The sequence below is a fragment of the Sylvia atricapilla genome, chromosome 1, assembly GCF_009819655.1.
Source record: "Sylvia atricapilla isolate bSylAtr1 chromosome 1, bSylAtr1.pri, whole genome shotgun sequence".
Taxonomy (NCBI): domain Eukaryota; kingdom Metazoa; phylum Chordata; class Aves; order Passeriformes; family Sylviidae; genus Sylvia; species Sylvia atricapilla.
This window is the reverse complement of record NC_089140.1, coordinates 152,751,365-152,777,996: the sequence shown is the minus strand read 5'-3', so window position 1 is coordinate 152,777,996 and position 26,632 is coordinate 152,751,365. Positions and strand designations below refer to the sequence as shown.

General features: G+C 59.6%; 1 protein-coding gene across 1 annotated transcript; it reads left to right on the top strand.

Moving 5' to 3' along the window:
• Positions 1-363: 363 nt before the first annotated feature.
• On the top strand, positions 364-25,718 carry NRBP2 (nuclear receptor binding protein 2). The gene is made up of 2 exons (XM_066319629.1): positions 364-1,242; positions 25,584-25,718. The coding sequence occupies exons 1-2, from the start codon at positions 1,126-1,128 to the stop codon at positions 25,716-25,718; spliced, it is 252 nt and encodes an 83-aa protein (XP_066175726.1). The 5' UTR covers positions 364-1,125.
• The last annotated feature ends 914 nt before the right edge of the window (positions 25,719-26,632 follow it).

Below are 26,632 nucleotides of genomic sequence, written 5' to 3'. Positions count from 1 at the left end.
ACACACGGACACGGACACGGACACGGACATGGACACGGACACGGACAGGGACAGGGACACGGACACGGGCACGGGCACGGGCACGGACATGAACATGAACAGGGACATGGACACGGGCACGCACTGGACGGCCCCGGGGTGGGCTGCGGGGGGTGCCGGGGGTCCTGGGGGTCCTGGGGGTGCGGGGTGCCGGTGGCTCTGGGGGTGCGGGGGCTCTGGGGGTGCGGAGGCTGTGTGGGCTGTGTGGGGTGAGGAGGCCGTGCCGGTGGTGCCGGCGGTACCGGGGAGGTTCGGCGGTGCCGGGGCCCCTCCCGGCGGGGCGGGGCGTGCGCGGCCGCACGTCCGGAGCGGGGCGGGCCGAGCCCGGCACAGCGCGGCGGGGCTCGAGGCGGAGCGGAGCCGCTGCCGTCGCCTCGGCTCCCTTCCCTTCGCCTCCCTTCCCTTCGCCTCCCTTCCCTTCCCTTCCCTTGGGTTCCCTTCGGCTCGGTGCGCAGCAGCTCGGCTCGGCGAGATTCAGAGCGGATCAAAGCGGATCGGGTCGGACTAGAGCTCGGCACAGCCCGGCTCCAAACAGCCCGGCAGATTTCGGCACGGCTCGGCTCGGCACAGCTCGGTACAGCTCGGTGGATCTCAGCACAGCCCGGTACAGCCCGGTACAGCTCAGCACAGCCCGGTACAGCCCGGTACAGCTCAGCACAGCCCGGTACAGCTCAGCACAGCCCGGTACAGCCCGGCACAGCCCGGTACGGCTCGGTACAGCCCGGCACAGCTCGGTACAGCTCGGTACAGCCCGGCACAGCCCGGCACAGCCCGGTACAGCCCGGCAGATCTCGGCACAGCCCGGTAGATCTCAGCACAGCCCGGTACAGCCCGGTACAGCTCAGCACAGCTCAGCACAGCCCGGCAGATCCCGGCACAGCCCGGCAGATCCCGGCACAGCTCGGCACAGCCCGGCAGATCTCGGCACAGCCCGGCAGATCCCGGCAGATCCCGGCACATCCCGGCACAGCCCGGCAGATCCCGGCACAGCCCGGCAGATCCCGGCACAGCCCGGCAGATCCCGGCACAGCCCGGCAGAGCCCGGCAGATCCCGGCACAGCCCGCGGAGCGCGCTTGGCGGCGGCGATGGCGGTGCCGGAGCCGGACGCGCGGCTGGCGCAGGAGAAGGAGGAGGAGAGCGAGGAGGAGAGCGAGGTGCTGGAGGAGAGTCCCTGCGGCCGCTGGCAGAAGCGCCGCGAGCAGGTGGGAGCCGGGCGGAGGGAAGGGAACGCCGGAGGGCGGCCATGGGAACGCCGGCCGGGGAGCGCCGGGAGATGCCGTGTGGGTGCCGGGGAATGGGGATGGGGCCGCCGGGCCCAGCGGGAGAAACCCCTCGGCCATCGCGGGGCCCAGGTGCCCGGGGCGATGCGGAGAGCGAGCCCCCGGGGGCGGCCGGAGGCGCCGAGAGGCCGGGGAGCCCGGCTCGGTCATGGCCCGGCTCGGGGGGTGCCGGCGTGGAAGGCCAGGCTCAGTGCCCTTCGTGTGCCGGAGTGGAATGCCAGGCTCGCCGTGCACAGAGCTTCGTGTGCCGGTGCGGGGAGCCCCGTGTGGACAGCTCGGTGCGGACAGCCCGGTGTGTGGAGCCCGGTGTGGATAACCCGATGCAGGCAGACCGGTGCGGGCAGACCGGTGTGGATAACCCAGTGTGGATATCCCGGTGTGGATAACCCAGTGTGGACACCCCGGTGTGGATATCCCGGTGTGGATAACCCAGTGTGGACACCTCGGTGTGGATATCCCGGTGTGGATATCCCAGTGTGGATATCCCGGTGTGGATAACCCAGTGTGGATATCCCGGTGTGGATATCCCGGTGTGGGTATCCCGGTGTGGATATCCCGGTGTGTGGAGCCCGGTGTGGATATCCTGGTGTGGATAACCCGGTGTGGATATCCCGGTGTGGATAAACCGGTGTGGATATCCTGGTGTGGATATCCCGGTGTGGATATCCCGGTGTGGATATCCCGGTGTGGATAAACCGGTGTGGATATCCCGGTGTGGGCAGCCCGGTGTGGATATCCCGGTGTGGACACCCCGGTGTGGATATCTCGGTGTGGACATCCCGGTGTGGATAACCCGGTGTGGACACCCCGGTGTGGATAACCCAGTGTGGATAACCCGGTGTGGGCAGCCCGGTGTGGATATCCCGATGTGGATATCCCGGTGTGGATATCCCGGTGTGGATATCCCGGTGTGGATATCCCGGTGTGGATAACCCGGTGTGGATATCCCGGTGTGGATATCCCAGTGTGGATAACCCGGTGTGGATATCCCGGTGTGGATATCCCAGTGTGGATAACCCGGTGTGGATATCCCGGTGTGGATATCCCAGTGTGGATACCCCGGTGTGGATATCCCGGTGTGGATAACCCGGTGTGGACATCCCAGTGTGGATATCCCGGTGTGGATATCCCGGTGTGGATATCCCGGTATGAACAGCCCGGTGTGGATATCCCGGTGTGGATACCCCGGTGTGGGCAGCCCGGTGTGGATATCCCGGTGTGGATATCCCGGTGTGGATATCCCGGTGTGGACATCCCGGTGTGGACACCCTGGTGTGGATATCCCGGTGTGGATATCCTGGTGTGGATATCCCGGTGTGGATAACCCGGTGTTGACACCCCGGTGTGGATAACCCGGTGTGGATAACCCGGTGTGTGGATATCCCGGTGTGTGGATATCCCGGTGTGGACACCCCGGTGTGGATATCCCGGTGTGGACACCCTGGTGTGGATATCCCGGTGTGGACACCCCGGTGTGGATATCCCAGTGTGGATATCCCGGTGTGGATATCCCAGTGTGGATACCCCGGTGTGGATATCCCGGTGTGGATAACCCGGTGTGGACATCCCAGTGTGGATATCCCGGTGTGGATATCCCGGTGTGGATATCCCGGTATGAACAGCCCGGTGTGGATATCCCGGTGTGGATACCCCGGTGTGGGCAGCCCGGTGTGGATATCCCGGTGTGGATATCCCGGTGTGGATATCCCGGTGTGGACATCCCGGTGTGGACACCCTGGTGTGGATATCCCGGTGTGGATATCCTGGTGTGGATATCCCGGTGTGGATAACCCGGTGTTGACACCCCGGTGTGGATAACCCGGTGTGGATAACCCGGTGTGTGGATATCCCGGTGTGTGGATATCCCGGTGTGGACACCCCGGTGTGGATATCCCGGTGTGGACACCCTGGTGTGGATATCCCGGTGTGGACACCCCGGTGTGGATATCCCAGTGTGGATATCCCGGTGTGGATAACCCAGTGTGGATATCCCGGTGTGGATAACCCGGTGTGGATATCCCAGTGTGGATATCCCGGTGTGGACACCCCGGTGTGGATATCCCGGTGCGGACCGGTCTCTCCGTGCCCCGGTGCGCAGGAGCCGGGTCTCTCCGTGCCCCGGGGCCGCCGCTGGGTCGTGGAGCTCGGTTCCCGGTCCCGGTTCCCCCATGCCGGGTGCGGTGTTTGGAGCCGGGGGTCGGGCTCATCCTGTCCCGGTGCCGGAATCCCGGTTCGCCGTGCCCCGGGACAGCCCCGGTGCGGAGGGAGAGCCGGGCTGTGCCCCGGGACAATCCCGAGCCCGTTTCTCACCGCCTCAGCGCTGCGGATGCCGAGAGGTGCCGGGGGCTCCCGGAGGGTTTTGCTGCTCTGGCTCCCGGAGCTGCGCTCGGTGACAACCACACGGGTGACAGAAAGGTGACCCCGGAGCTCCTGCGGGAACGGGAATTTGCCGGGTCAGTGCTGGGGGCTCGGGGCTCCCCTCGCAGCCCACCCCAGGGCTGGAGAAGCCGCTCCCTCCTCTCCACAGAAGCCAGAGTCCTTAGGGTGAATATACAAGAATTTCAGTTAATATGCAAGACTTTAGGGTTAATCGCTGAGAATTTAGGATGATAGCCAAGAATTTTGGGTGAATATCCAAGAATTTAGGATGATATCCAAGACTTTGGGGTTAATATCTAAGATTTTAGGATGATCTCCAAGAATTTTGGGTGAATATCCAAGAATTTCAGCCGATATCCAAGACTTTGGGTTTAACGGGCAGGAATTCAGGGCTAATATCCAACACCTCATTTGGGAACCCTGGAGAATTTGAGCCTCTGGCGGAAAAGGAGATAAAATACGGTTTGTTCACTTCAGCCAGGCTCCGGCCTCAGGAGCGTCTCCCCAAACCCTGGGGGCTGGAGTCACCCTGTCCCAGGACACCCAGGACAGGGACAATCCTGACCCCGGGAAGGGCCGAGGGAGGACTGGGCACAGCGCTGGCGGCGCCTGAGGGGGAAAAGGCCCATCCAGGGCCGAGCTGTTTATCTCCCCTTATCTGCCCTTATCTCCCGGCAAAGGCCCCGGCCCCAGCGCTCGGCTCTGCCTGCGGCGGCATCTCCCGGCCCCAATTCCCAGCCCCAATTCCCGGCCCCAATTCCCGGCCCCAATTCCCGGCCCCAATCCCCAGCCCCAATCCCCAGCCCCAATTCCCAGCCCCAATTCCCAGCCCCAATTCCCAGCCCCAATTCCCGGCCCCAATTCCCGGCCCCAATTCCCAGCCCCAATTCCCAGCCCCAATTCCCAGCCCCAATCCCCGGCCCCAATTCCCGGCCCCAATTCCCGGCCCCAATCCCCAGCCCAAATTCCCAGCCCCAATTCCCGGCCCCAATTCCCAGCCCCAATTCCCAGCCCAAATCCCCAGCCCCAATTCCCAGCCCCAATTCCCGGCCCCAATTCCCGGCCCCAATTCCCGGCCCCAATTCCCAGCCCAAATTCCCAGCCCAAATTCCCAGCCCCAATTCCCAGCCCCAATTCCCAGCCCCAATTCCCAGCCCCAATTCCCGGCCCCAATTCCCGGCCCCAATTCCCGGCCCCAATTCCCGGCCCCAATTCCCAGCCTGAGATCTTGAGAACCTGCTGCTGGCTGACAACCTGCTGCTGCCAGCGTCCTCAGCATCTGTCCTTCTGTCCCTCGGTGCCTCCAAAGCCACACGGCCGCATCCCTGCTCCCTGCCCTTCTCACCTTCCCACCTTTCCCACCTGTGTACCTGACCGTGACCCGCAGGAAAAGGAGGACACTGAGGAGCTGGAGCTTGTTCAGAGGCAGGGATGGAGCTGGGAAGGGGCTGGAGCACCAGGAGAGGCTGAGGGAGATGGGGAAGGGGCTGAGCCTGGAGAAAAGGAGGCTCAGGAGGGACTTGGTGGCTCTGAACAAGTCCCAGGAGCAGAGGGAATGGCCTCAGGCTGGGCCAGGGTGAGGTTTTTATCCGCAGGTGAGATATTGGGAAAATTCCTTCGGTCTGTTCTGGCCAAAGCACCATGTTTAAAGGCTGATTTTGTGCAGCAGCTTTTTGGGGCGGTGCTGCCGTGGCCGGGTCTGGCCCAGGGGGGTTCATCCTCCAGCGCAGGAGGAGTGCAAACCCCCCGGTGCCATCTCTACAAGAGCTTTGGGTCTCTGTGCTCTCCATCCCCGGGGATTTTCCAGCTGGAGCCGCGGGAAGGGCGGGCTGGCCTTTGCAAGGGCAGGAGAGCTGCTCCAGGAGAGCAGGAAGGCTCCCGGATTGCCAAGGGGAGGAAGTTTAGTGGAGGAGCCGCGTCTGTGCAAATTCACAGATGCTTGGTGACGTGCAGGAAGGAGCTGAGTGCTGGCGACCTCTCCTCTCCTCTCCTCTCCTCTCCTCTCCTCTCCTCTCCTCTCCTCTCCTCTCCTCTCCTCTCCTCTCCTCTCCTCTCCTCTCCTCTCCTCTCCTCTCCTCTCCTCTCCTCTCCTCTCCTCTCCTCTCCTCTCCTCTCCTCTCCTCTCCTCTCCTCTCCTCTCCTCTCCTCTCCTCTCCTCTCCTCGCCTCTCCTCTCCTCTCCTCTCCTCTCCTCTCCTCTCCTCTCCTCTCCTCTCCTCTCCTCTCCTCTCCTCTCCTCTCCTCTCCTCCTCCTCTCCTCTCCTCTCCTCTCCTCTCCTCTCCTCTCCTCTCCTCTCCTCTCCTCTCCTCTCCTCTCTTCCTCTCCTCTCCTTTTCCCCCTTTTTCCCTTTTTCCTCCCCCTTTTTTCCCTTTTCCCCCCTTTTTCCTCCCTTTTTTCCCTTCTTTTTTCCCTTTTTTCCCCTTTTCCCGTTTTCACCTTTTTTTTTCCTTTTCCCCCTTTTTCCTCTTTTCCCTCTTTTCCCCCTTTCCCCCTTTTTTTCCCTCCCCTTTTTTTCCCCTTTTCCCCCTTTTTCCCCTTTTCCCCTTTTCCCCTTTTCCCCTTTTCCTCTTTTTTTCCTCCCCTTTCCCCCTCTTTTTCTTTCCCCTTTTCCCCCCTTCCCCCCTTTCCCCTCCTTTTCCCCCTCTTTTTTCCCTTTTTTCCCCCTTTTCCCCCCCTTTTTTCCCTTTCCCCCCTTTTTTCCCTTTCCCCCTTCCCCCCCTTTTCCCCCCTTTTCCCCCCCCTTCCCTCCCCTTTTTCCCCTTTTCCGCTTTTTTCCCTTTTCCCCCTTTTTTCTTCCCCCTTCCCCCCCCTTTTTCCCCCTTTTCCCCCCTTTTTCACCCTTTCCCCCCCTTTCCCCCCTTTTTTTCTTTTCCCTTTTTTCTTCCCCCTTTTTTCCCCTCCTTTTTTTTCCCTTTTCCCCTTCCCCCCTTTTTTCCTCCCTTTTTTCCTCCCTTTTTTCCCCTTATTTTTCCTCCTTTTTTTTCCCCTTTTCCCCTTTTTTTTCCCCTTTTCCCCTTTTCCCCCTCTCCCCGGGTTTGTGCCCACCCCCGGAGTTTCCCCACCCTCCTGAAGACCCGATCAATTATTCATTTCCCCATCCCGTTTTTGTCAGAGGAGCCGAGCCCTGTGTGGACCTGCCGAGCTGTGCCCGGTTTGGCTGGGATATTGGGAAAATCCCTCTTGGAAAGGGATTTTTCCTTAAAAAACCCCCTCAGGGAACATTCCAGGCTCCAGAAAGAGCTGCCCGGGGCAGTGCTGGAGTCCCCACCCGGGTCACACTGAACGTCCCTGTGCTGGTGGCACTTGGGGACATGGCTCAGTGGTGGCCCCGGCAGTGCTGGGGACAGGATGGGCCCAGTGGGCTCAGAGGCTTTTCCAACCCGAACCATTCCATAATTCCTGGTTCTGTGGACACAAAGGCAGTGGGTGATACATTAACATTAATTATATTAACATTATTAATTGCTTTTCCAACCCGAACCATTCCATAATTCCTGGTTCTGTGGACACAAAGGCAGTGGGTGATACATTAACATTAATTATATTAACATTATTAATTGCTTTTCCAACCCGAACCATTCCATAATTCCTGGTTCTGTGGACTGAAGCGCATTGGGTGATACATTAACATTAATTATATTAACATTAATTAATCCCTTTTCCAACCCAACCCATTCCATGATTCCTGGTTCTGTGGACTGAAGCGCATTGGGTGATACATTAACAATAATTATATTAACATTATTAATCCCTTTTCCAACCCGAACCATTCCATGATTCCTGGTTCTGTGGACTGAAGGGCAGTGAGTGATACATTAACAATAATTATATTAACATTATTAATCCCTTTTCCAATCCAAACCATTCTGGTTTGTGGTTCTGTAGAGAGAGAGGCAGTGGGTGATACATTAACAATAAATTATATTAACATTAATTAATCCCTTTTCCAATCCAAACCATTCCACGATTCCATGGTTCCGTGGACTGAAGCGCATTGGGTGATACACTAACATTAATTATATTAACACCAATTATTCCCTTTTCCAACCCAACCCATTGTTTTCCCACACACACGGAGCCAGACTTGCCCTGCCCCCCGGGGATAATCCCGCTGCTCCTTTGCCCATTCCTGAGCCTTTGATTCCCTGGGCAGTCGCAGGGTGTCACGAGCAGCTCCGGGGACAGGAGCCCTGGGCCCAGGGGTGAGGAGCAGCGGTCCCCCGCAGTGTCCCAGCCCTGCCCTGTCCCTCTCGGAGCTCTCCTGGTGTTTGTCACCTCTTGGGATCAGTGGGGTTTATCCCTGTGGGTTCTGTGTTCCCAAACCCTCCATCTGCCCCCAAACAGGAGACTGTGGGATCAGTGGGGTTTTGTATTCCCAGACCCTCCATCTGCCCCCAAACAGGAGATATTGGGATGATTTGGGTGTATCCCTGTGGGTTCTGTGTTCCCAAACCCTCCATCTGCCCCCAAACAGGAGATGTTGGGATCAGTGGGGCTTTGTGTTTCCAAATCCACAATCTGCCCCCAAACAGGAGATGTTGGGATCATTTGGGTGTATCCCTGTGGGTTCTGTGTTCCCAAACCCTCCATCTGCCCCCAAACAGGGGGAACTGGAATCAGTGGGGTTTTGTATTCCCAAACCCTCCCTCTGCCCCCAAACAGGGGGAAGTGGGATCAGTGGGGTTTTGTGTTCCCAAATCCACAATCTGCCCCCAAACAGGAGACTGTGGGATCAGTGGGGTTTTGTGTTCCCAAATCCACAATCTGCCCCCAAACAGGAGATAGTGGGAACAGTGGGGTTTATCCCTCTGGGTTCTGTGTTCCCAAACCCTCCCTCTGCCCCCAAACAGGGGGAACTGGGATCAGTGGGGTTTTGTGTTCCCAAACCCTCCATCTGCCCCCAAACAGGAGATGTTGGGATCACTGCAGTTTATCCCTGTGGGCTCTGAGTTCCCAAACCCTCCATCTGCCCCCAAACAGGAGATGGTGGGATCAGTGGGGTTTTGTGTTCCCAAACCCACAATCTGCCCCCAAACACGGGGGGCTGTGACCAGCAGCTATCTGCTGCTGCCACCACTTTCCCCTGCCACATTCCCTGGGTTGGGGCAGTGATTTCCAGCCTGTCCCCACGTGTCAGTCCCGCTCCTTGTGCTCCCTGTGGGAATGCTCCGGGCTCCTGAAGACATTCCCTCGGGCTGGGAGGGCTCTGTGCTCTCTGCTGTGCCTCTGGGACACAACCCTGGAGTTGTCCCTGTAATTTATTCCTCTAGCTGAGCCTGGAGCTGTCCCTCGCTCGTGATTCTGCTGCTGCCTCCAGCCTGGGATGTGACCTGGAGCAGCCCTGGGGTTCAGTGAGGGCAGGGATGGGGCACCCCTGGGTGGGCTGAGGAGGTGGGATGGAGTGAACCTTGTGCACCTGACACGGGATGGGGCCACTCCTGGAGAGAATCCCTGAGGAAAAGCGCCTGGAGCTCCTCCTTTTGCCAAGTCAGCTCAATTTGGGAAAGGCTGGACGTGCCCAGCCGTGGATCCCAAACCCCCCGTGCCCTGGGCTGAGCAGGAAAGGAGAGGGGGGATCCTGCCCCTCTGCCCCGTGCTCAGGTGAGACTCCACCTGCAGAGCTGCCCCAGCCCTGGGGTTCCAGCTCAGCAAGGAGCTGGAGCTGCTGGAGAGAGCCCAGAGGAGGCCCTGGAGCCCCTCTGGAGCCGGGCTGGGAGAGCTGGGGGTGCTCACCTGGACAGGAGAAGGCTCCAGGGAGAGCTCCGAGCCCCTGGCAGGGCCTAAAGGGGCTCCAGGAGAGCTGCAGAGGGACTGGGGACAAGGAATGGAGGGACAGGACACAGGGAACGGCTTTAAGCTGCAAGTGGGGAGATTTAGATGGGATTTTGGGCAGGAATTTTTCCCTGGCAGGGCTGGCACAGGGTGCCCAGAGCAGCTGGGGCTGTCCCTGGAGCCCCTGGCAGTGCCCAAGGACGAGGCTTGGAACAGCCTGGGACAGTGAAATGTCCCTGCTCCTGTCACAGGGTGACACTGGGGCTCTTGGAGATCCCACCCACCCCACCCTGGGATTCTGCAATTCCAGCTCTGAGCTTTAACTCACCCAGGGAAAGAGGGAAACCACAGCGTAAATTCCGGGGAGAAATGCTGAAGCAGCATTGGAGGGAAAATAAAGCGATGTTAAAACACCGGAATAAAGCGATATTAAAACCCCAGCAGCAGGGGGAGGTTTTGGGGCGTTGCCGCGGCTTCCCACAGACCAGAAACCCAAAACAAACCATGGAAAAACCAGTGTCAGGGCTGGGATCCCGCCAGGTGCAGGGGGTTCCCATTTTTAGGCATCAATGAGGTTTGCAGTTGGCAGCAGAAGGGCCGGGGCCCTGCTGCTGGAGGAACTTGGGAAGGCTCCAACTCCGCAATTTCTGCCACGGGGTTATTTTTAAAAAGCTGCTCTGTTGCCAGCCCTCCCCAGGGAGCTGGGCTCGGAGCTGTGAGGAGCTTTTCCAGCGCTGGGGGGGGATCAGCTGGAGCACTTCTTTTCCTGCCCCCTCTTTTGTTCCTGCCCCTTTTCTGCCGCCTTTTGTTTGCCCTGGGGGCAATTTGCGGGGTGAGTTTGGGGTGACTTTGCCGAGCTCGGCTGAGCTCACAGGAGAAATTCCAAGGGTTTGGGGTGAATATCCAAGAATTTAGGGTTAATATCCAAGACTTTGGGGTTAATAGCGGAGAATTTAGGGTGATAGCCAAGAATTAGGGTGAACATACAAGAATTTCAGCTAATATCCAAGAATTTAGGGTTAATAGCTGAGAATTTAGGATAATATCCAATAATTGGGGTGAATATACAAGAATTTCAGTTAATATGCAAGACTTTAGGGTTAATAGCTGAGAATTTAGGATGATAGCAAAGAATTTTGGGTGAATATCCAAGAATTTAGGATGATATCCAAGAATTAAGGGTTGATATCCAAGAATTAAGGGTTATATCCAAGATTTTAGGATGATATCCAAGAATTAGGATGAATATCCAAGATTTTAGGATAATATCCAAGAATTAGGGTGAATATACAAGATTTTAGGATGATATCCAAGACTTTGGAGTTAATATCTAAGATTTTAGGATGATATCAAAGAATTAGGGTGAATATCCAAGAATTTAGGATGATATCCAAGACTTTGGGGTTAATATCTAAGATTTTAGGATGATATCCAAGAATTTTGGGTGAATATACAAGAATTTAGGATAATATCCAAGAATTATGGGTTAATATCCAAGATTTTAGGATGATATCCAAGAATTAGGGTGAATATACAAGAATTTCAGCTAATATGCAAGACTTTAGGGTTAATAACTGAGAATTTAGGATGATATACAAGAATTAGGGTGAATATCCAAGAATTTCAGCCGATATCCGAGACTTTGGGGTTAACGGGCAGGAATTCAGGGCTAATATCCAACACCTCATTTGGGAACCCTGGAGAATTTGAGCCTCTGGCAGAAAAGGAGATAAAATGCAACAGCCTTAGGACGGTGAAGGCTTCTCCCTGAAGAGGGATTTTATCCCAGTCAGGGATAAACCCCAAATGAAATGGAATTCCGGTGGAAAACTCAGCAGCGGGTAAACGCTGCTGGAAGCAGACAGCGGAGTTCTGTCCCCAGCACGTGCTCCGGGGGCTCTGGCAAGGGACAAACCTCGGCTGTGCCAGATTTAGAGTCCTCCCCATCACCCTCCGAGCTGCTGTGGGCGGAGCTGGATGCTGCTCTCCCCGTGCCGCGTTCTCCATTTCACGGAGCCTTTTAATCCTCCGGGATCTCAGGCGGCCACAACAATCCCCTGCCTTGTTCTGGCTGCTGGGGAGGGGGCTGACGTCAGCCTGCGGTGAGCCTTCGGCGCAGGAGCTTGTGCTTTTCGTGCAGGAACACGCTCCTTTAGCCCCGTCCGTGTTCTGCAAGGAATGTCTGCCTGCAGCTCCTTTATCCTGTGCACGGGAATTCCTGGCTGCGGCTCCTTTATCCCATCCCTGTTGTGTTCAGGAATTTCTGGTTGTAGCTCCTTTATCCTGTGCTCAGGAATTCCTGGCTGCGGCTCCTTTATCCCATCCATTTTCTGCAAGGAATGCCTGTCTGCAGCCCCTTTATCCCATCCGTGTTGTGTTCAGGAATTCCTGGTTGTAGCTCCTTTATCCCCATCCATATTCTGTAAGGAATGTCTGTCTGCAGCTCCTTTATCCCATCCATATTCTGTAAGGAATTCCTGTCTGCAGCTCCTTTATCCTGTGCACGGGAATTCCTGTCTGCAGCTCCTTTATCCCATCCATTTTCTGCAAGGAATGTCTGCCTCCAGCTCCTTTATCCCATCCCTGTTGTGTTCAGGAATTTCTGGTTGTAGCTCCTTTATCCTGTGCACAGGAATTCCTGCTGCAGCTCGTTTGTCCCATCCATGTTGTGTTCAGGTATTCCTGTCTGCAGCTCCTCTATCCCATTCCTTTCCAGCACAGGAATTCTGGCTGCAGCTCCTTTAGCCCCATCCCTGTTGTGCTCAGGAATTTCTGCTTGGAGCTCCTTTATCCCCATCCATATTCTGTAAGGAATGTCTGTCTGCAGCTCCTTTATCCCATCCATTTTCTGCAAGGAATTCCTGCCTGCAGCTCCTCTATCCTGTGCTCAGGAATTCCTGCCTGCAGCTCCTTTAGCCCCATCCCTGTTGTGCACAGGAATTCCTGGTTTTAGCTCCTTTATCCCATCCCTGTTTTGCTCAGGAATTCCTGCCTGCAGCTCCTTTAGCCCCATCCCTGTTGTGCACAGGAATTCCTGTCTGCAGCTCCTTTATCCTGTGCTCAGGAATTCCTGCCTGTAGCCCCTTTATCCCATCCCTGTTGTGCTCGGGAATTCCTGCCTGCAGCTCCTCTATCCCGTTCCTATCCCCCACGGAAATGCCTGGCTGTAGCTCCTTGATCCCTTCCATGTTGTGCACAGGAATTCTGCCTGCAGCTCCTTTATCCCATTCCCGTGCTGCAGAGGAATTTCTGGTTGCAGCTCCTTTATCCCCATCCATATTCTGCAAGGAATTCCTGGCTGCAGCTCCTTTATCCCATCCCTGTTGTGCACAGGAATTCCTGGTTTTAGCTCCTTTATCCCATCCCTGTTTTGCTCAGGAATTTCTGGTTGTAGCTCCTTTATCCCCATCCATATTCTGTAAGGAATGTCTGTCTGCAGCTCCTTTATCCCATCCATTTTCTGCAAGGAATTCCAGCCTGCAGCTCCTTTATCCTGTGCACGGGAATTCCTGTCTGCAGCTCCTTTATCCCATCCATTTTCTGCAAGGAATGTCTGCCTCCAGCTCCTTTATCCCATCCCTGTTGTGTTCAGGAATTTCTGGTTGTAGCTCCTTTATCCTGTGCACAGGAATTCCTGCTGCAGCTCGTTTGTCCCATCCATGTTGTGTTCAGGTATTCCTGTCTGCAGCTCCTCTATCCCATTCCTTTCCAGCACAGGAATTCTGGCTGCAGCTCCTTTAGCCCCATCCCTGTTGTGCTCAGGAATTTCTGCTTGGAGCTCCTTTATCCCCATCCATATTCTGTAAGGAATGTCTGTCTGCAGCTCCTTTATCCCATCCATTTTCTGCAAGGAATTCCTGCCTGCAGCTCCTTTATCCTGTGCACGGGAATTCCTGGTTGTAGCTCCTTTATCCCCATCCCTGTTGTGCTCAGATATTCCTGCCTGCAGCTCATTTATCCTGTGCTCAGGAATTCCTGCCTGTAGCCCCTTTATCCCATCCCTGTTGTGCTCGGGAATTCCTGGCTGCAGCTCCTCTATCCCGTTCCTATCCCCCACGGAAATGCCTGGCTGTAGCTCCTTGATCCCTTCCATGTTGTGCACAGGAATTCTGCCTGCAGCTCCTTTATCCCATTCCCGTGCTGCAGAGGAATTTCTGGTTGCAGCTCCTTTATCCCTTCCATATTGTGCACAGGAATTCCTGGTTGGAGCTCCTCTATCCCATCCCTTTCCCGCACAGGAATTCTGGCTGCAGCCCCTTTATCCCATCCCTGTTGTGCTCAGAATTCCTGGCTGCAGCTCCTTTATTCCTTTCCCGCACAGGAATTCTGGCTGCAACCCCTTTATCCCATCCCTGTTGTGCTCAGAATTCCTGGCTGCAGCCCCTTTATCCCTTTCCCGCACAGGAATTCTGGCTGCAGCTCCTTTATCCCATTCCTTTCCCGCACAGGAATTCTGGCTGCAGCTCCTTTATTCCATCCCTTTCCCGCACAGGAATTCTGGCTGCAGCTCCTTTATCCCTTTCTCGCACTGGAATTCTGGCTGCAGCTCCTCTATCCCATCCCTTTCCCGCACAGGAATTCTGGCTGCAGCTCCTTTATCCCATCCCTGTTGTGCTCAGAATTCCTGCCTGCAGCTCCTTTATCCCTTTCCCGCACAGGAATTCTGGCTGCAACCCCTTTATCCCATCCCTGTTGTGCTCAGAATTCCTGGCTGCAGCTCCTTTATCCCTTTCCCGCACTGGAATTCTGCCTGCAGCTCCTTTATCCCTTTCCCGCACAGGAATTCTGGCTGTCCCCGCTGTCCCCTGCCCGCCCCAAGGCGGTACCTGTGTCCTGACTCTCCTTTTCCCAAACGGATTGCGGTTCCTCAGCTCCCCCCCGGCCCGAAGCCTTACAATTCCTGGCATTTGCCGTGTTTTTTCCCTTTCCTGTCTTTATCCAAGCCTTTCCCTGCCTTTCCCAGGGGGTGGCTTTGTGTCGCGGTGCCCAGACGCTGCAGCCGATCCCCCTTCGTGCCCCTCGGCTTTTTCCTGCTCTTCGCCCGCCGTAACCGGAGATTTCCGCGGGCCCGGGGGGTTTGTGTCCCACTGCCGGCCCTGGGGGTGTCCCGGGCCGTGTGTTCAGGACGGATGGAGCCGCTGGAATGCCGCGGGTCAGCTCTGCCCTGAGCGCCCGGGATGGCGAATCCAGGGCTGAGCCTCCAGCGGGATGACAGGGAGCTCTCCGCGGGTTTCCTTGGCGCTCCTGGAGCTGGGTAAAACGCGGGGATCAGCCCCAAATTCCTCCGAGATGGGCTGATTCCTGCTGCTCACGGCTCCTGCGCGGCCCCCGAGGCTGGGCTGGGGCACAGCATTCCCGTGGGATGGGGCACAGCATTCCCATGGGATGGGGCACAGCATTCCCGTGGGATGGGGCACAGGATGCCCAGGGATGAGGCACAGGATGCCCAGGCATGGGGCACAGCATTCCCGTGGGATGGGGCACAGCATTCCCGTGGGATGGGGCACGGGATGCCCAGGGATGGGGCACAGCATTCCCATGGGATGGGGCACGGGATGCCCAGGGATGGGGCACAGCATTCCCGTGGGACGGGGCACAGGATGCCCAGGGATGGGGCACAGCATTCCCATGGGATGGGGCACAGCATTCCCAGGGATGGGGCACAAGATGCCCAGGGATGGGGCACAGGATGCCCAGGGATGGGGCACAGCATTCCCAGGGATGGGGCACAGGATGCCCAGGCATGGGGCACAGCATTCCCAGGGATGGGGCACAAGATGCCCAGGGATGGGGCACAGGATGCCCAGGGATGGGGCACAGGATGCCCAGGGATGGGGCACAGCATTCCCGTGGGATGGGGCACAGGATGCCCAGGAATGGGACACAGCATTCCCATGGGATGGGGCACAGGATGCTCAGGGATTGGACACCAGCTGCTCCTCCCCTCCTCGGTCACCTGCTGCTCCCACCTTCTGTCCCTCTGGGCTCCCCTCACCCGCTGCAGAGGCGCTGGGATCCCCTCCCTGTTCTCTAGGATCCTCTCCCTGCTCTCTGGGATCCCCTCCCTGTTCTCTAGGATCCTCTCCCTGCTCTCTGGGATCCTCTCCCTGTCCTTTGGGATCCTCTCCCTGTTCTCTGGGATCCTCTCCCTGCTCTCTGGGATCCCCTCCCTGTTCTCTGGGATCCCCTCCCTGTTCTCTAGGATCCTCTCCCTGCTCTCTGGGATCCTCTCCCTGTCCTTTGGGATCCTCTCCCCGTTCTCTAGGATCCTCTCCCTGCTCTCTGGGGTCCTGCAGAGCCCTGTGCCACTGCCAGCCCCATTTCCTGGGACAGGCTGCTGGGCTGGGACAATGCCAGGCTTGTGTCACCTCCCCAGGGCTGGGCTGCGGTGACCCCAGGTTTGTGTCACCTCCCTAGGGCCGGGGTGACCCCAGGTTTGTGTCACCTCCCCAGAGCTGGGCTGGGGCTCCTGTCACCTCCCCAGGGCTGGGGTGGCCCCAGGGTTGTGTCACCTCCCCAGGGCTGGGCTGTGGTGACCCCAGGGTTGTGTCACCTCCCAAGGGCTGGGCTGCAGTGACCCCAGGTTTGTGTCCCGTCCCCAGGGCTGGGGTGGCCCCAGGGTTGTGTCACCTCCCCAGGGCTGGGCTGTGGTGACCCCAGGGTTGTGTCACCTCCCCAGGGCTGGGGCTCCTGTCACCTTGCCAGGGCTGGGGTGACCCCAGGGTTGTGTCCCCTCCCCAGGGCTGGGCTGGGGCTCCTGTCACCTCCCCAGAGCTGGGCTGACCCCAGGGTTGTGTCCCCTCCCGGGGCCGGGGTGACCCCAGGGTTGTGACCCCTCCCCAGGGCTGGGGCTCCTGTCCCCTCCCCAGGGCTGGGCTGGGGTGACCCCAGGGTTGTGTCCCCTCCCAGGGCTGAGGTGACCCCAGGGTTGTGTCCCCTCCCAGGGCTGAGGTGGGGTGACCCCAGGGTTGTGTCCCCTCCCCAGGCCTGCGGTGACCCCAGGTTTGTGTCCCCTCCCCAGGGCTGGGGTGACCCCAGGTTTGTGTCCCCTCCCAGGCCTGCGGTGACCCCAGGGTTGTGTCCCCTCCCGGGGCCGTGCAGACCCTGGGGGTAAAGCAAACACTGCTCCAGGCTCTGGCCGCAGCGTGCCCAGGGAACGGCTTCTCCCAGGAAATAACAACCCTGGCTCTGCCCCGTGCAGGAGCTCTCCTGGCTCCGCTCCGGGCAGTGGAAAATTACCTCTGTGTCCCCTTCCCGCAGCAGCGGCCCGGGACACAGGGCTCCCAGTGTTTGCTGGGGCAGCCGTGGGCAGCAGGGAAGGGCAGGATTGGGCACGGAGGGAAGCAGCAGAGGCTCCCAGCCGTGGGCAGGGGCTCAGGATCCTGCTGGAGGAGCTGGGGTGGCACAGGGAGCGCTGTGCTGCCAGGCAGGAATCTCCTGGGAATGGATTTCCCTCTGGCGGGGAGCAGCCTTAGAGGCTGGGGAGGAATTTCTCTCCCTGTGAGAGGTGCTGCAGTGGAATTCCCAGAGCAGCTGCGGGTGTGTCCAAGGCCGGGTTGGACAGGCTTTGGATGGCAGGAGGGATGGTGGAAGGTGTCTCTGCCCACCCTGAGGCGAGCTTTAGGTCCCTTCTCACCCACATCACCCCGGACTTTGGTGACCTGCGGCAGGGAGAGCTCCTGCCAAAGGGCTGGGTGCTGTGGGTGCCGCTCCTGCCCGGGCTGGAGCAGCTCTCCCGTCCCTCTGGGCTTGTCCCTGCCTCTCCCAGACCCGGAGCACGGCCCTGGGGGGATTTTCCTTCTTCTCTGAGCTGCTCCAGGATGGCTGGAGCTGCTCACCGAACCTGTGTGTGGCACGGCGGCGGTGCCAGTGGCAGAGCCCACCCTGTGCCCGCTGTGCCAACCGGGGCTCCTCACATTTGGGCTGAGTTAGCGCCGAGCTCTAACGCTTCGCTGCCGTCGGGATATTTCCCGTGCCGTGCCTTCCCTTCACCTGGCGGTTGTGTAAGAGGATGGCACGGGACGGAACAGGTTTGTCTGGCCCCGCGGGTTCCTCGGCACAGCCCCAGGGCTCGGCCCGGAGCGCTCCTGCCGCGGGGACAGCTGCTGGGGACAGGAGGATCTGTCCCCCACCAGCCAATCTCAGGATCTGCTGCTGCCTGTCCCCTGGCTGGGGACATGGGACACCTGCCCTGTCCCCTGGCTGGGGACACAGGGACTGCAGGTGACCCTTCTGGGGACATGGGACACCTGCCCTGTCCCCTGGCTGGGGACACAGGGACTGCAGGTGACCCTTCTGGGGACATGGGACACCTGCCCTGTCCCCTGGCTGGGGACACAGGGACTGCAGGTGACCCTTCTGGGGCTGAATGGGGCCCTGCAGCAGGAGCTGGGAGCCTGGAGCGTGTTCCCGGCTCGGGAGAGGGGCTGTGACAGCCCCTTACCCAGGGGACAGTGCCCCTGTGACCTCCGGGCCTCGCAGGCTCTGCCACTCCCCGTCCCTGACCCTCGGGGACCTGCGGGACACAGCCCAGGTGGCCCTGACTGAGGCCTCAGCCCTCTCACCTCATGTTTTTTTTTTTTTTTATTATTTCTGTGTTTTCTGAAGCGATTTCTGTGTTGCAACAGCCACCTCTGCCCTGCCTGGGGACAGCGGGGCACAGCCCCGCTCAGGGCCAGGGGACACGAGTTTGGGGACACTGCTCAGTGCCACCGGGAAGCAGCCCTCCCTGTCCCCAGGGACACTGCAGGGGACAGCCCAGGCTGGGATTGACCCCCAGAGGTTCTGCGGGCACTGCTCAGCCCCAAATCCCACCCGTGAAGGGCACAGAACGTCGTGGTGGCACAAAGAGTGAAATAATCGGTGCAGGCAGTGAGTGGGGAACCACGGAATGCTTTGGGTGGGAAAAGACCTCACAGCCCCCGAGGCATGGAGCAAAAATTCCCCGTCATCGCCCGCCCCATCCCCCGGCCGCTCCCCGGAGCCGCATCCCGGAGCCCGTTCCGAGAAAAGCTCAGAATGGAGCGATTGATTGGAAGCTGTAACCGGAGCTTTGGTAAACCGGCCCTGGCCCGTCCCCAGCCGCCGCTCCGGGCACCGGCCGAGCGCTCTGCGGCCCCGGGGCTCCGCCACAACCTCCCCGGGGAGCGAGGGCTCGGCACGGGCAGCGCCCGGAGCGGGGAGAACCTCGGGGGTATGGATAAACCACGGGGGAAAATCCACAGGGGATAACCTCGGGGGTATGGATAACCCACGGGGGAAAATCCACAGGGGGTATGGATAACCCACGGGGGATAATCCACAGGGGATATCGATAACCCACGGGGGATAATCCACAGGGGGTATGGACAACCCACGGGGGATAATCCACAGGGGATAACCTCGGGGGTATGGATAACCCACCGGGGATATTCCACAGGGGATATCGATAATCCACGGGGGATATTGCACAGGGGATAACCTCCGGGGGGTATCGATAACCCACCCGGGGACAATCCACAGGGGATATCGATAACTCACAGGGGATAACCCTCGGGGGATACCCTCGGGGGGTATCGATAACCCACGGGGGATAATCCACAGGGGATAACCTCGGGGGTATCGATAATCCACGGGGGATAATCCACAGAGGATAACCTCCGGGGTAAATAACCCACGGGGGATATTCCACAGGGGATAATCCACAGGGGATAACCTCGGGGGTATTGATAACCCACCGGGGATAATCCACAGGGGAGAACCTCGGGGGTATGGATAAACCACGGGGGAAAATCCACAGGGGATATCGGTAACCCACGGGGGATAATCCACAGGGGATAACCTCCGGGGGGTATCGATAACCCACGGGGGACAATCCACAGGGGATAACCTCCGGGGGTATTGATAATCCACGGGGGATAATCCACAGGGGAGAACCTCGGGGGTATGGATAACCCACCGGGGATATTCCACAGGGGATATCGATAATCCACGGGGGATATTGCACAGGGGATAACCTCGGGGGATATGGATAACCCACCGAGGGATAATCCACAGGGGATAACCTCGGGGGTATGGATAGCCCACGGGGGATAATCCACAGGGGATAACCTCCGCGGTAAATAACCCACGGGGGATATTCCACAGGGGGTATCGATAATCCACAGGGGATAATCCACAGGGGGTATCGATAACTCACAGGGGATATCGATAACCCACCGGGGATAATCCACAGAGGATAACCTCGGGGGTATTGATAACCCACCCGGGAATAATCCACAGGGGATAACCTCGAGGGAATCGATAATCCACAGGGGATAACCTCGGGGGGTATCGATAATCCACAGGGGATAATTCACAGGGGGTATCGATAACCCACGGGGGATAATCCACAGGGAATAACCTCGGGGGTATTGATAACCCACCCGGGGACAATCCACAGGGGGTATCGATAACCCACAGGGGATAATCCACGGGGGATATTGATAACCCACGGGGGTAATCCACAGGGGATATCGATAACCCACAGGGGATAATCCACAGGGGATATCGATAATCCACGGGGGATAATCCACAGAGGATCACCTCGGGGTTATTGATAACCCTCGGGGGATAATCCACAGGGGGTATCGATAACCCACGGGGGATAATCCACAGGGGGTATCGATAACCCACGGGGGATAATCCACAGGGGATAACCTCGGGGGTATTGATAACCCACCGGGGATAATCCACATGGGGTATCAATAACCCACGGGGGATATTGCACAGGGGGTATCGATAACCCACGGGGGATAACCTCGGGGGGCTATCGATAACCCACGGGGGATAATCCACAGGGGATAACCTCGGTGGGTAAATAACCCACGGGGTATAATCCACAAGGGATCACCTCGGGGATATCGATAACCCACGAGTGATAACCCACAGGGGATAACCCACAGGGGATAACCCACGGGTGATAACCTGGGGATAACCCAGAGGTGATAAACCATGGGGGATAACCCACGGGTGATAACCCACGAGGGATAACCCCACGGCGACCTGCGCCACTGCCCTTTGTCCCGCTCAGGCCGTGCGGAAAAAGCCGCGTTTATTTATTCCTGGCGGCCCGGCCGGAGCTCGGGCCGGGAGCAGCTGCTGAGGATCAGCTCTGCTCTCACCCAGCACAAGCCGGAGCACGTCCGTGTCCGCGCGGGGCGGGGAAATGTTCCACCCGTCCGGTTCCCGAGGCTCCCGGATCCCGGCAGAGCCACTGCCCGAGCCCCGAGCGGCCCCAGGGGCTCAGAACACAACAGAGAGACCCCTGAGCTCCTGATGGCCCTGGGGATCAGAACACACCGGGAGTGTCCCCTGAGCTCCTGATGGCCCTGGGGCTCAGAACATAACAGAGAGACCCCTGAGCTCCTGATGGCCCTGGGGCTCAGAACGGAGCAGGAGAGACCCTCGGGCTCCTGATGGCCCTGGGGCTCAGAACACACCGGGAGTGTCCCCTGAGCTCCTGATGGCCCCGGGGATCAGAACACACCGGGAGTGTCTCCTGAGCTCCTGATGGCCCTGGGGCTCAGAACATAACAGAGAGACCCCTGAGCTCCTGATGGCCCTGGGCTCAGAACATGAGTGGAACCCCCTGGGCTCCTGATGGCCCTGGGGCTCAGAACGGGCTCCTGATGGCCCCGGGGCTCAGAACATAACAGAGAGACCCCTGAGCTCCTGATGGCCCCGGGGCTCAGAACACAACAGAGAGACCCCCGGGCTCCTGATGGCCCTGGGGCTCAGAACACAACAGAGAGACCCCCGGGCTCCTGGTGGTCCTGGGGCTCAGAACACAGCAGGAGGAACCCCTGAGCTCCTGATGGCCCTGGGGCTCAGAACACAATGGGACAGACCCCCGGGCTCCTGATGGCCCTGGGCTCAGAACATGAGTGGAACCCCCTGGGTTCCTGATGGCCCTGGGGCTCAGAACACAGCAGGAGGGTCTCCTGAGCTCCTGATGGCCCCGGGGCTCAGGACGCAGCTCGTTTGGAGCCAGGAGGGAGACCCCCGAGCTCCTGCTGTGCGTCACCAGGGTGAGATGGGCTTTGAGGTCCCTCCAACCCAAAGCCGTCAGTGATTCCAGTCCTGTGGTTCCCACTGCGGCTGTGTGTGCACTGGGATTGCTGGGGTCACTGGGGTCACTGGGGTCACTAGGATTGTTGGGGGTCATTGGGGTCATTGGGGTCATTGGGGTCACTGGGATCACTGGGGTCATTGGGATCTCTGAGATCACTGGGATTGCTGTGATCACTGGGATCTCTGGGGGTCACTGGGGTCACTGGGATCGCCGGGATCTCTGGGATCTCTGTGATTTCTGGGATCTCAGTGATCACTGGGATCACGGGGATCTCTGGGGTCACTGGGATCACTGGGATCGCTGGGATCACTGGGATCTCTGGGGGCCTCTGGGATCATGGGGATCTCTGTTATGTCTGGGATCTCTGGGATCTCTGTGATCTCTGGGATCGCTGGGATCACTGGGATCACTGGGAGGGCGGTGGCCGCGTCCCTCTCGGTCCGTGCTGGGCTGTGTGCGGAGCCGGCGCCCGGCGGAACAAGGGGCAGGTGTTTTGTGTGACCGCGGCAGGAACTGCGCCGTGAGCTGTGAACTGCCTCGGGCGTGCCCTGCTGATGGGCCGGGGCTGCCGAGCGCCCACGGCTGCCCCACGGCTGCCCCACGGCTGTCCCACGGCTGTCCCCAGCCCCGTGGGGACCCGCCCCGAGCCCCGCAGGGACCGGCTCTGCTGCAGGACCAGCCCCAACCCGGGCTCTGGGATGAGCCCCAGCACTGGGATGAACCCCAAACCCGGGAACTGGGATGAGCCCCAGAACTGGAATGAACCCCAAACCCAGGCCCTGGGATGAACCCCAGGGGTGGGACCAGCCCTGGCTGCAGAATAAGCCCCAGCAGTCCGTGGGGATGAGCCCCAGCAGTGGGATGAGCCCCAAATCTGGGCTCTGGGATAAACCCCAGCAGTTAGACCAGCCTTGGCTGCAGGACCAGCCCCAAATCCAGGCTCTGGGGTGAGCCCCAGCAGTGGGATGAACCCCAAATCCGGGCACTGGGATAAACCCCAGCAGTGGGATGAACCCCAAATCCGGGCACTGGGATAAACCCCAGCAGTGGGATGAGCCCCAAACCCGGGCTCTGGGATGAACTCCAGCACTGGGATGAACCCCAAATCCAGGCTCTGGGGTGAACCCAGGATGAACCCCAGGGGTGGGACCAGCCCTGGCTGCAGGATGAGCTCCAGCAGTCCGTGGGGATGAGCTCCAGCAGTGGGATGAGCCCCCTGGCACTGGGATAAACCCCAGCAGCAGGATGAGCCCGGGCTCTGGGATGAGCCCCAAATCTGGGCTCTGGGATGAACCCCAGCAGTGAGACCAGCCCTGGCTGCAGGACCAGCCCCAGCCGGGGCTCTGGGATGAACCCCAGCACTGGGATGAGCCCCAAACCCGGGCACTGGGATGAACCCCAGGGGTGGGTCCAGCCCCAGCAGCAGGATGAGCCCCAGCATTCCGTGGGGATGAGCCCCAGCAGTGGGCTGAGCCCCCTGGCACTGGGACCAGCCCCAGCAGCAGGATGAGTCCCAACAGCAGGACCAGCCCCAGCAGTGGGCTGAGCCCCAGCTCTGGGATGAACCCCAGCAGTGGGATGAGCCCCCTGACACTGGGACTGGCCCCAGCAGCAGGATGAACCCCAAGCCTGGACAGTGAGATGAGCCCCAGCAGTGGGATGAACCCCAAACCCGGGCACTGGGAAGAACCCCAGCGGTGGGACCAGCCCTGGCTGCAGAATGAGCCCCAGCGGTCCGTGGGGATGAGCCCCAGCAGTGGGATGAGCCCCAGCAGTGGAGTGAGCCCCCTGGCACTGGGATAAACCCCAGCAGCAGGATGAGCCCAGGCTCTGGGATGAGCCCCAAATCTGGGCTCTGGGATAAACCCCAGCAGTGAGACCAGCCCTGGCTGCAGGACCAGCCCCAAATCCGGGCTGTGGGATGAGCCCCAGCACTGGGACCAGCCCTGGCTGCAGAATGAGCCCCAGCAGTCCGTGGGGATGAGCCCCAGCAGTGGGATGAGCCCCAAATCTGGGCTCTGGGATAAACCCCAGCAGTTAGACCAGCCTTGGCTGCAGGATGAGCCCCAAACCCGGGCTCTGGGGTGAACCCCAGCAGTGGGATGAACCCCAAACCCAGGCACTGAGATAAACCCCAGCAGTGGGATGAACCCCAAACCCGGGTGTAGCAGCGTGTCCTTTAGGAGTGGAGCTGAAGCCTTGATCCCAATAAGCCTCTCCCGTGGAAAAGCCTCTTGGGGGAAATTGAGGCAAAGCAATCCGGCTCACACATCCACACAGGCCCCGAGGCCAGCTCAGCAAGGAGAGGCAGCAAGGGCCTTTTGTATGATAAAGTGCCAGCGAGGTTTATTCGAGGCGCCGAAGGGCATCAGGAACAAAAGACCCGTGTAAAACCCATGTGCCGTGTACCAGTTTAAGTATGGGGTCAGCAGCCAGTGACCTGGGGGCACGGGGGGGGTACAAGGGGCAGGCGGGGTCAGTGACCTGTAGGAACCGGGGTCCCACAGCCAAAGGATCGTCAGGGAAAGGAGAGACCACGAGAATCCGGGCATCGGGGCGAATGGGATGGGGGCAGTGTGTTCTCTTTAGTCCTGCTGGGAAGTCTCTGTGGTGAATCCTTCCAAAGCCAGACCCTGGGTAAGACCTCGAGGGGCTCCAGGAACTCCACACTCGGGCACTGGGATGAACCCCAGCACTGGGATGAACCCCAAACCCAGGCACTGGGATGAACCCCAGGGGTGGGACCAGCCCTGGCTGCAGGACCAGCCCCAAACCCGGGCTCTGGGATGAACCCCAGCACTGGGATGAACCCCAAACCTGGGCTCTGGGATGAACCCCAGCAGCAGGATGAACCCCAGCACTGGGATGAACCCCAAACCCGGGCATTGGGATGAACCCCAGCAGTGGGCTGAGCCCCAAACTCGGGCTCTGGGATGAGCCCCAGCAATGGGATGAGCCCCAGCATTCCGTGGGGCTGAGCCCCAGCAGTGGGATGAGCCCCAGCATTCCGTGGGGCTGAGCCCCAGCACTGGGATAAGCCCCAAACCCGGGCACTGGGACCAGCCCCAGCATTCCGTGGGGATGAGCCCCAGCAGTGGGATGAGCCCCCAGCCCACCACGTACCCGCCCGGGGAGCAGCAGGACTCTGCCCCTTTTCCCTGGCAGCTGGAGTGGGCACTGTGACCCTGCTCACAGAGCTGGCACAGCCCCAGGCCCGGGGTGTCCCCCGTGTCCCCAGCCCCACAGGAAGGGGCAGGAGCAGCGGGGAGGGCTGCAGGGATGCTTTGGGGCAGGATGCAGCAGGCAGGAGCTCTGTCCTGGGGGTCTGAGCCTTGGAGGGTTAACCCGGATGTTTGTGGCTGGTTTGGGGACCGGGAGGGACCGTGCAGGATGTCACCTGCGGAGGGGACACCCTCAGAGCTGCTCCGCACACGGGGCAGCACACACAGACCTGGGGGTGTGTGACCTCTGGGGATGGGACAGATCCCGGAGCTGCCCCCGAGCTCCTCAGGATGTCCAGAGATGATGTGGTGGCTTTGGTTTGTCCAGATTTTGTGATTTTCACTGGTGGGTCCCCCGGGGCTGCTGGGATGGGGGCACAGGGCAGGTCCCCAACCGTGCAGGACTGTCACAGCCACCAGGGGCCAGCTCAGGACCTGCTCCAGGGCTTCTGCTGCTCCCTCCTGGCCCAGACAGGACAGGGCTGCCTGGGCCTTTGCTCCACGCTCCAGTTCGCCGCCCCAGGGACCCTCATTCCAAAACTTCTTTATTTATAGGACAGTGCCACGCTGCTGTGTTGTGAGAGCGTGGAGACTCTGCTCTTCCCGGGCAGGAATCGGGTTTCTTTCTTATTTTTGGCTGGTTTATTTCTTATTTTTTTAATTGATTTATTTGTGCGTTCGCTCTGGGAAGTGTCAGCGTCCATCATTGTGGAAGAAAATGGATTTTTTAATATGTTTTTTGGTGAGCTGCCTGTGCAGCAGGAGGTGTCACCATCCCTCCGACCTTTCCCTCCGGCCAGGTGAACCAGGGGAACATGCCCGGCATCCAGAGCACCTTCCTGGCCATGGACACGGAGGAGGGCGTGGAGGTGGTGTGGAACGAGCTGCTCTTCACCGACAAGAAAGCCTTCAAAGCGCACGAGGTGAGAGCCTGAGAGCCCCCTGACCTCGCTGGGTGGGCTCAGCCTGCCTGGGTGGGCTCCTGAACCCCCCTGACCTTTCTGGGTGGGCTCAGCCCGGCTGGGTGGGCTCTGTCACCTCCCTGGGTGGGCTCTGTCACCCTCCTGGGTGGGCTCAACCCTGCTGGGTGGGCTCCTGAACCCTCCCTCACCTCCCTGGGTGGGCTCCTGAATCCCCCTGACCTCGCTGGGTGGGCTCAGCCTGCCTGGGTGGGCTCCTGAGACCATCCTGGGTGGGCTCTGTCACCTCCCTGGGTGGGCTCAGCCTGGCTGGGTGGGCTCCTGAGATCTCCCCTGACCTCCCTGGGTGGGCTCAGCCCGGCTGGGTGGGCTCCTGAACCCCCCTGACCTTTCTGGGTGGGCTCAGCCCGGCTGGGTGGGCTCCTGAACCCCCCTGACCTTTCTGGGTGGGCTCAGCCCGGCTGGGTGGGCTCCTGAACCCCCCTGACCTCCCTGGGTGGGCTCAGCCCGGCTGGGTGGGCTCCTGAGACCTCTCCTGACCTCCCTGGGTGGGCTCAGCCTGCCTGGGTGGGCTCTGTCACCCTCCTGGGTGGGCTCCTGATACCTCTCCTCACCTCCCTGGGTGGGCACAGCCCGGCTGGGTGGGCTCTGTCACTCTCCTGGGTGGGCTCCTGAGAGCCCCCTGACCTTCCTGGGTGGGCACATCTTGCTGGGTGGGCTCCTGAGACCTCCCTGGGTGGGCTCCTGAACCCTCCCTCACCTCCCTGGGTGGGCTCCTGAATCCCCCCTGACCTCTCTGGGTGGGCTCAGCCCGGCTGGGTGGGCTCCTGAGACTTCCCCCACCTTCCTGGGTGGGCTCCTGAGAGCCCCTCTCACCCTCCTGGGTGGGCTCAGCCCGGCTGGGTGGGCTCTGTCACCTTCCTGGGTGG

Excerpts from the sequence above, each read along its gene's own strand:
- NRBP2 (XM_066319629.1), top strand. The coding sequence starts at position 1,126 with ATGGCGGTGCCGGAGCCGGACGCGCGGCTGGCGCAGGAGAAGGAGGAG. Across the intron at positions 1,243-25,583 it reads GGCAGAAGCGCCGCGAGCAG|GTGAACCAGGGGAACATGCC; the intron begins GTGGGAGCCGGG and ends CCCTCCGGCCAG.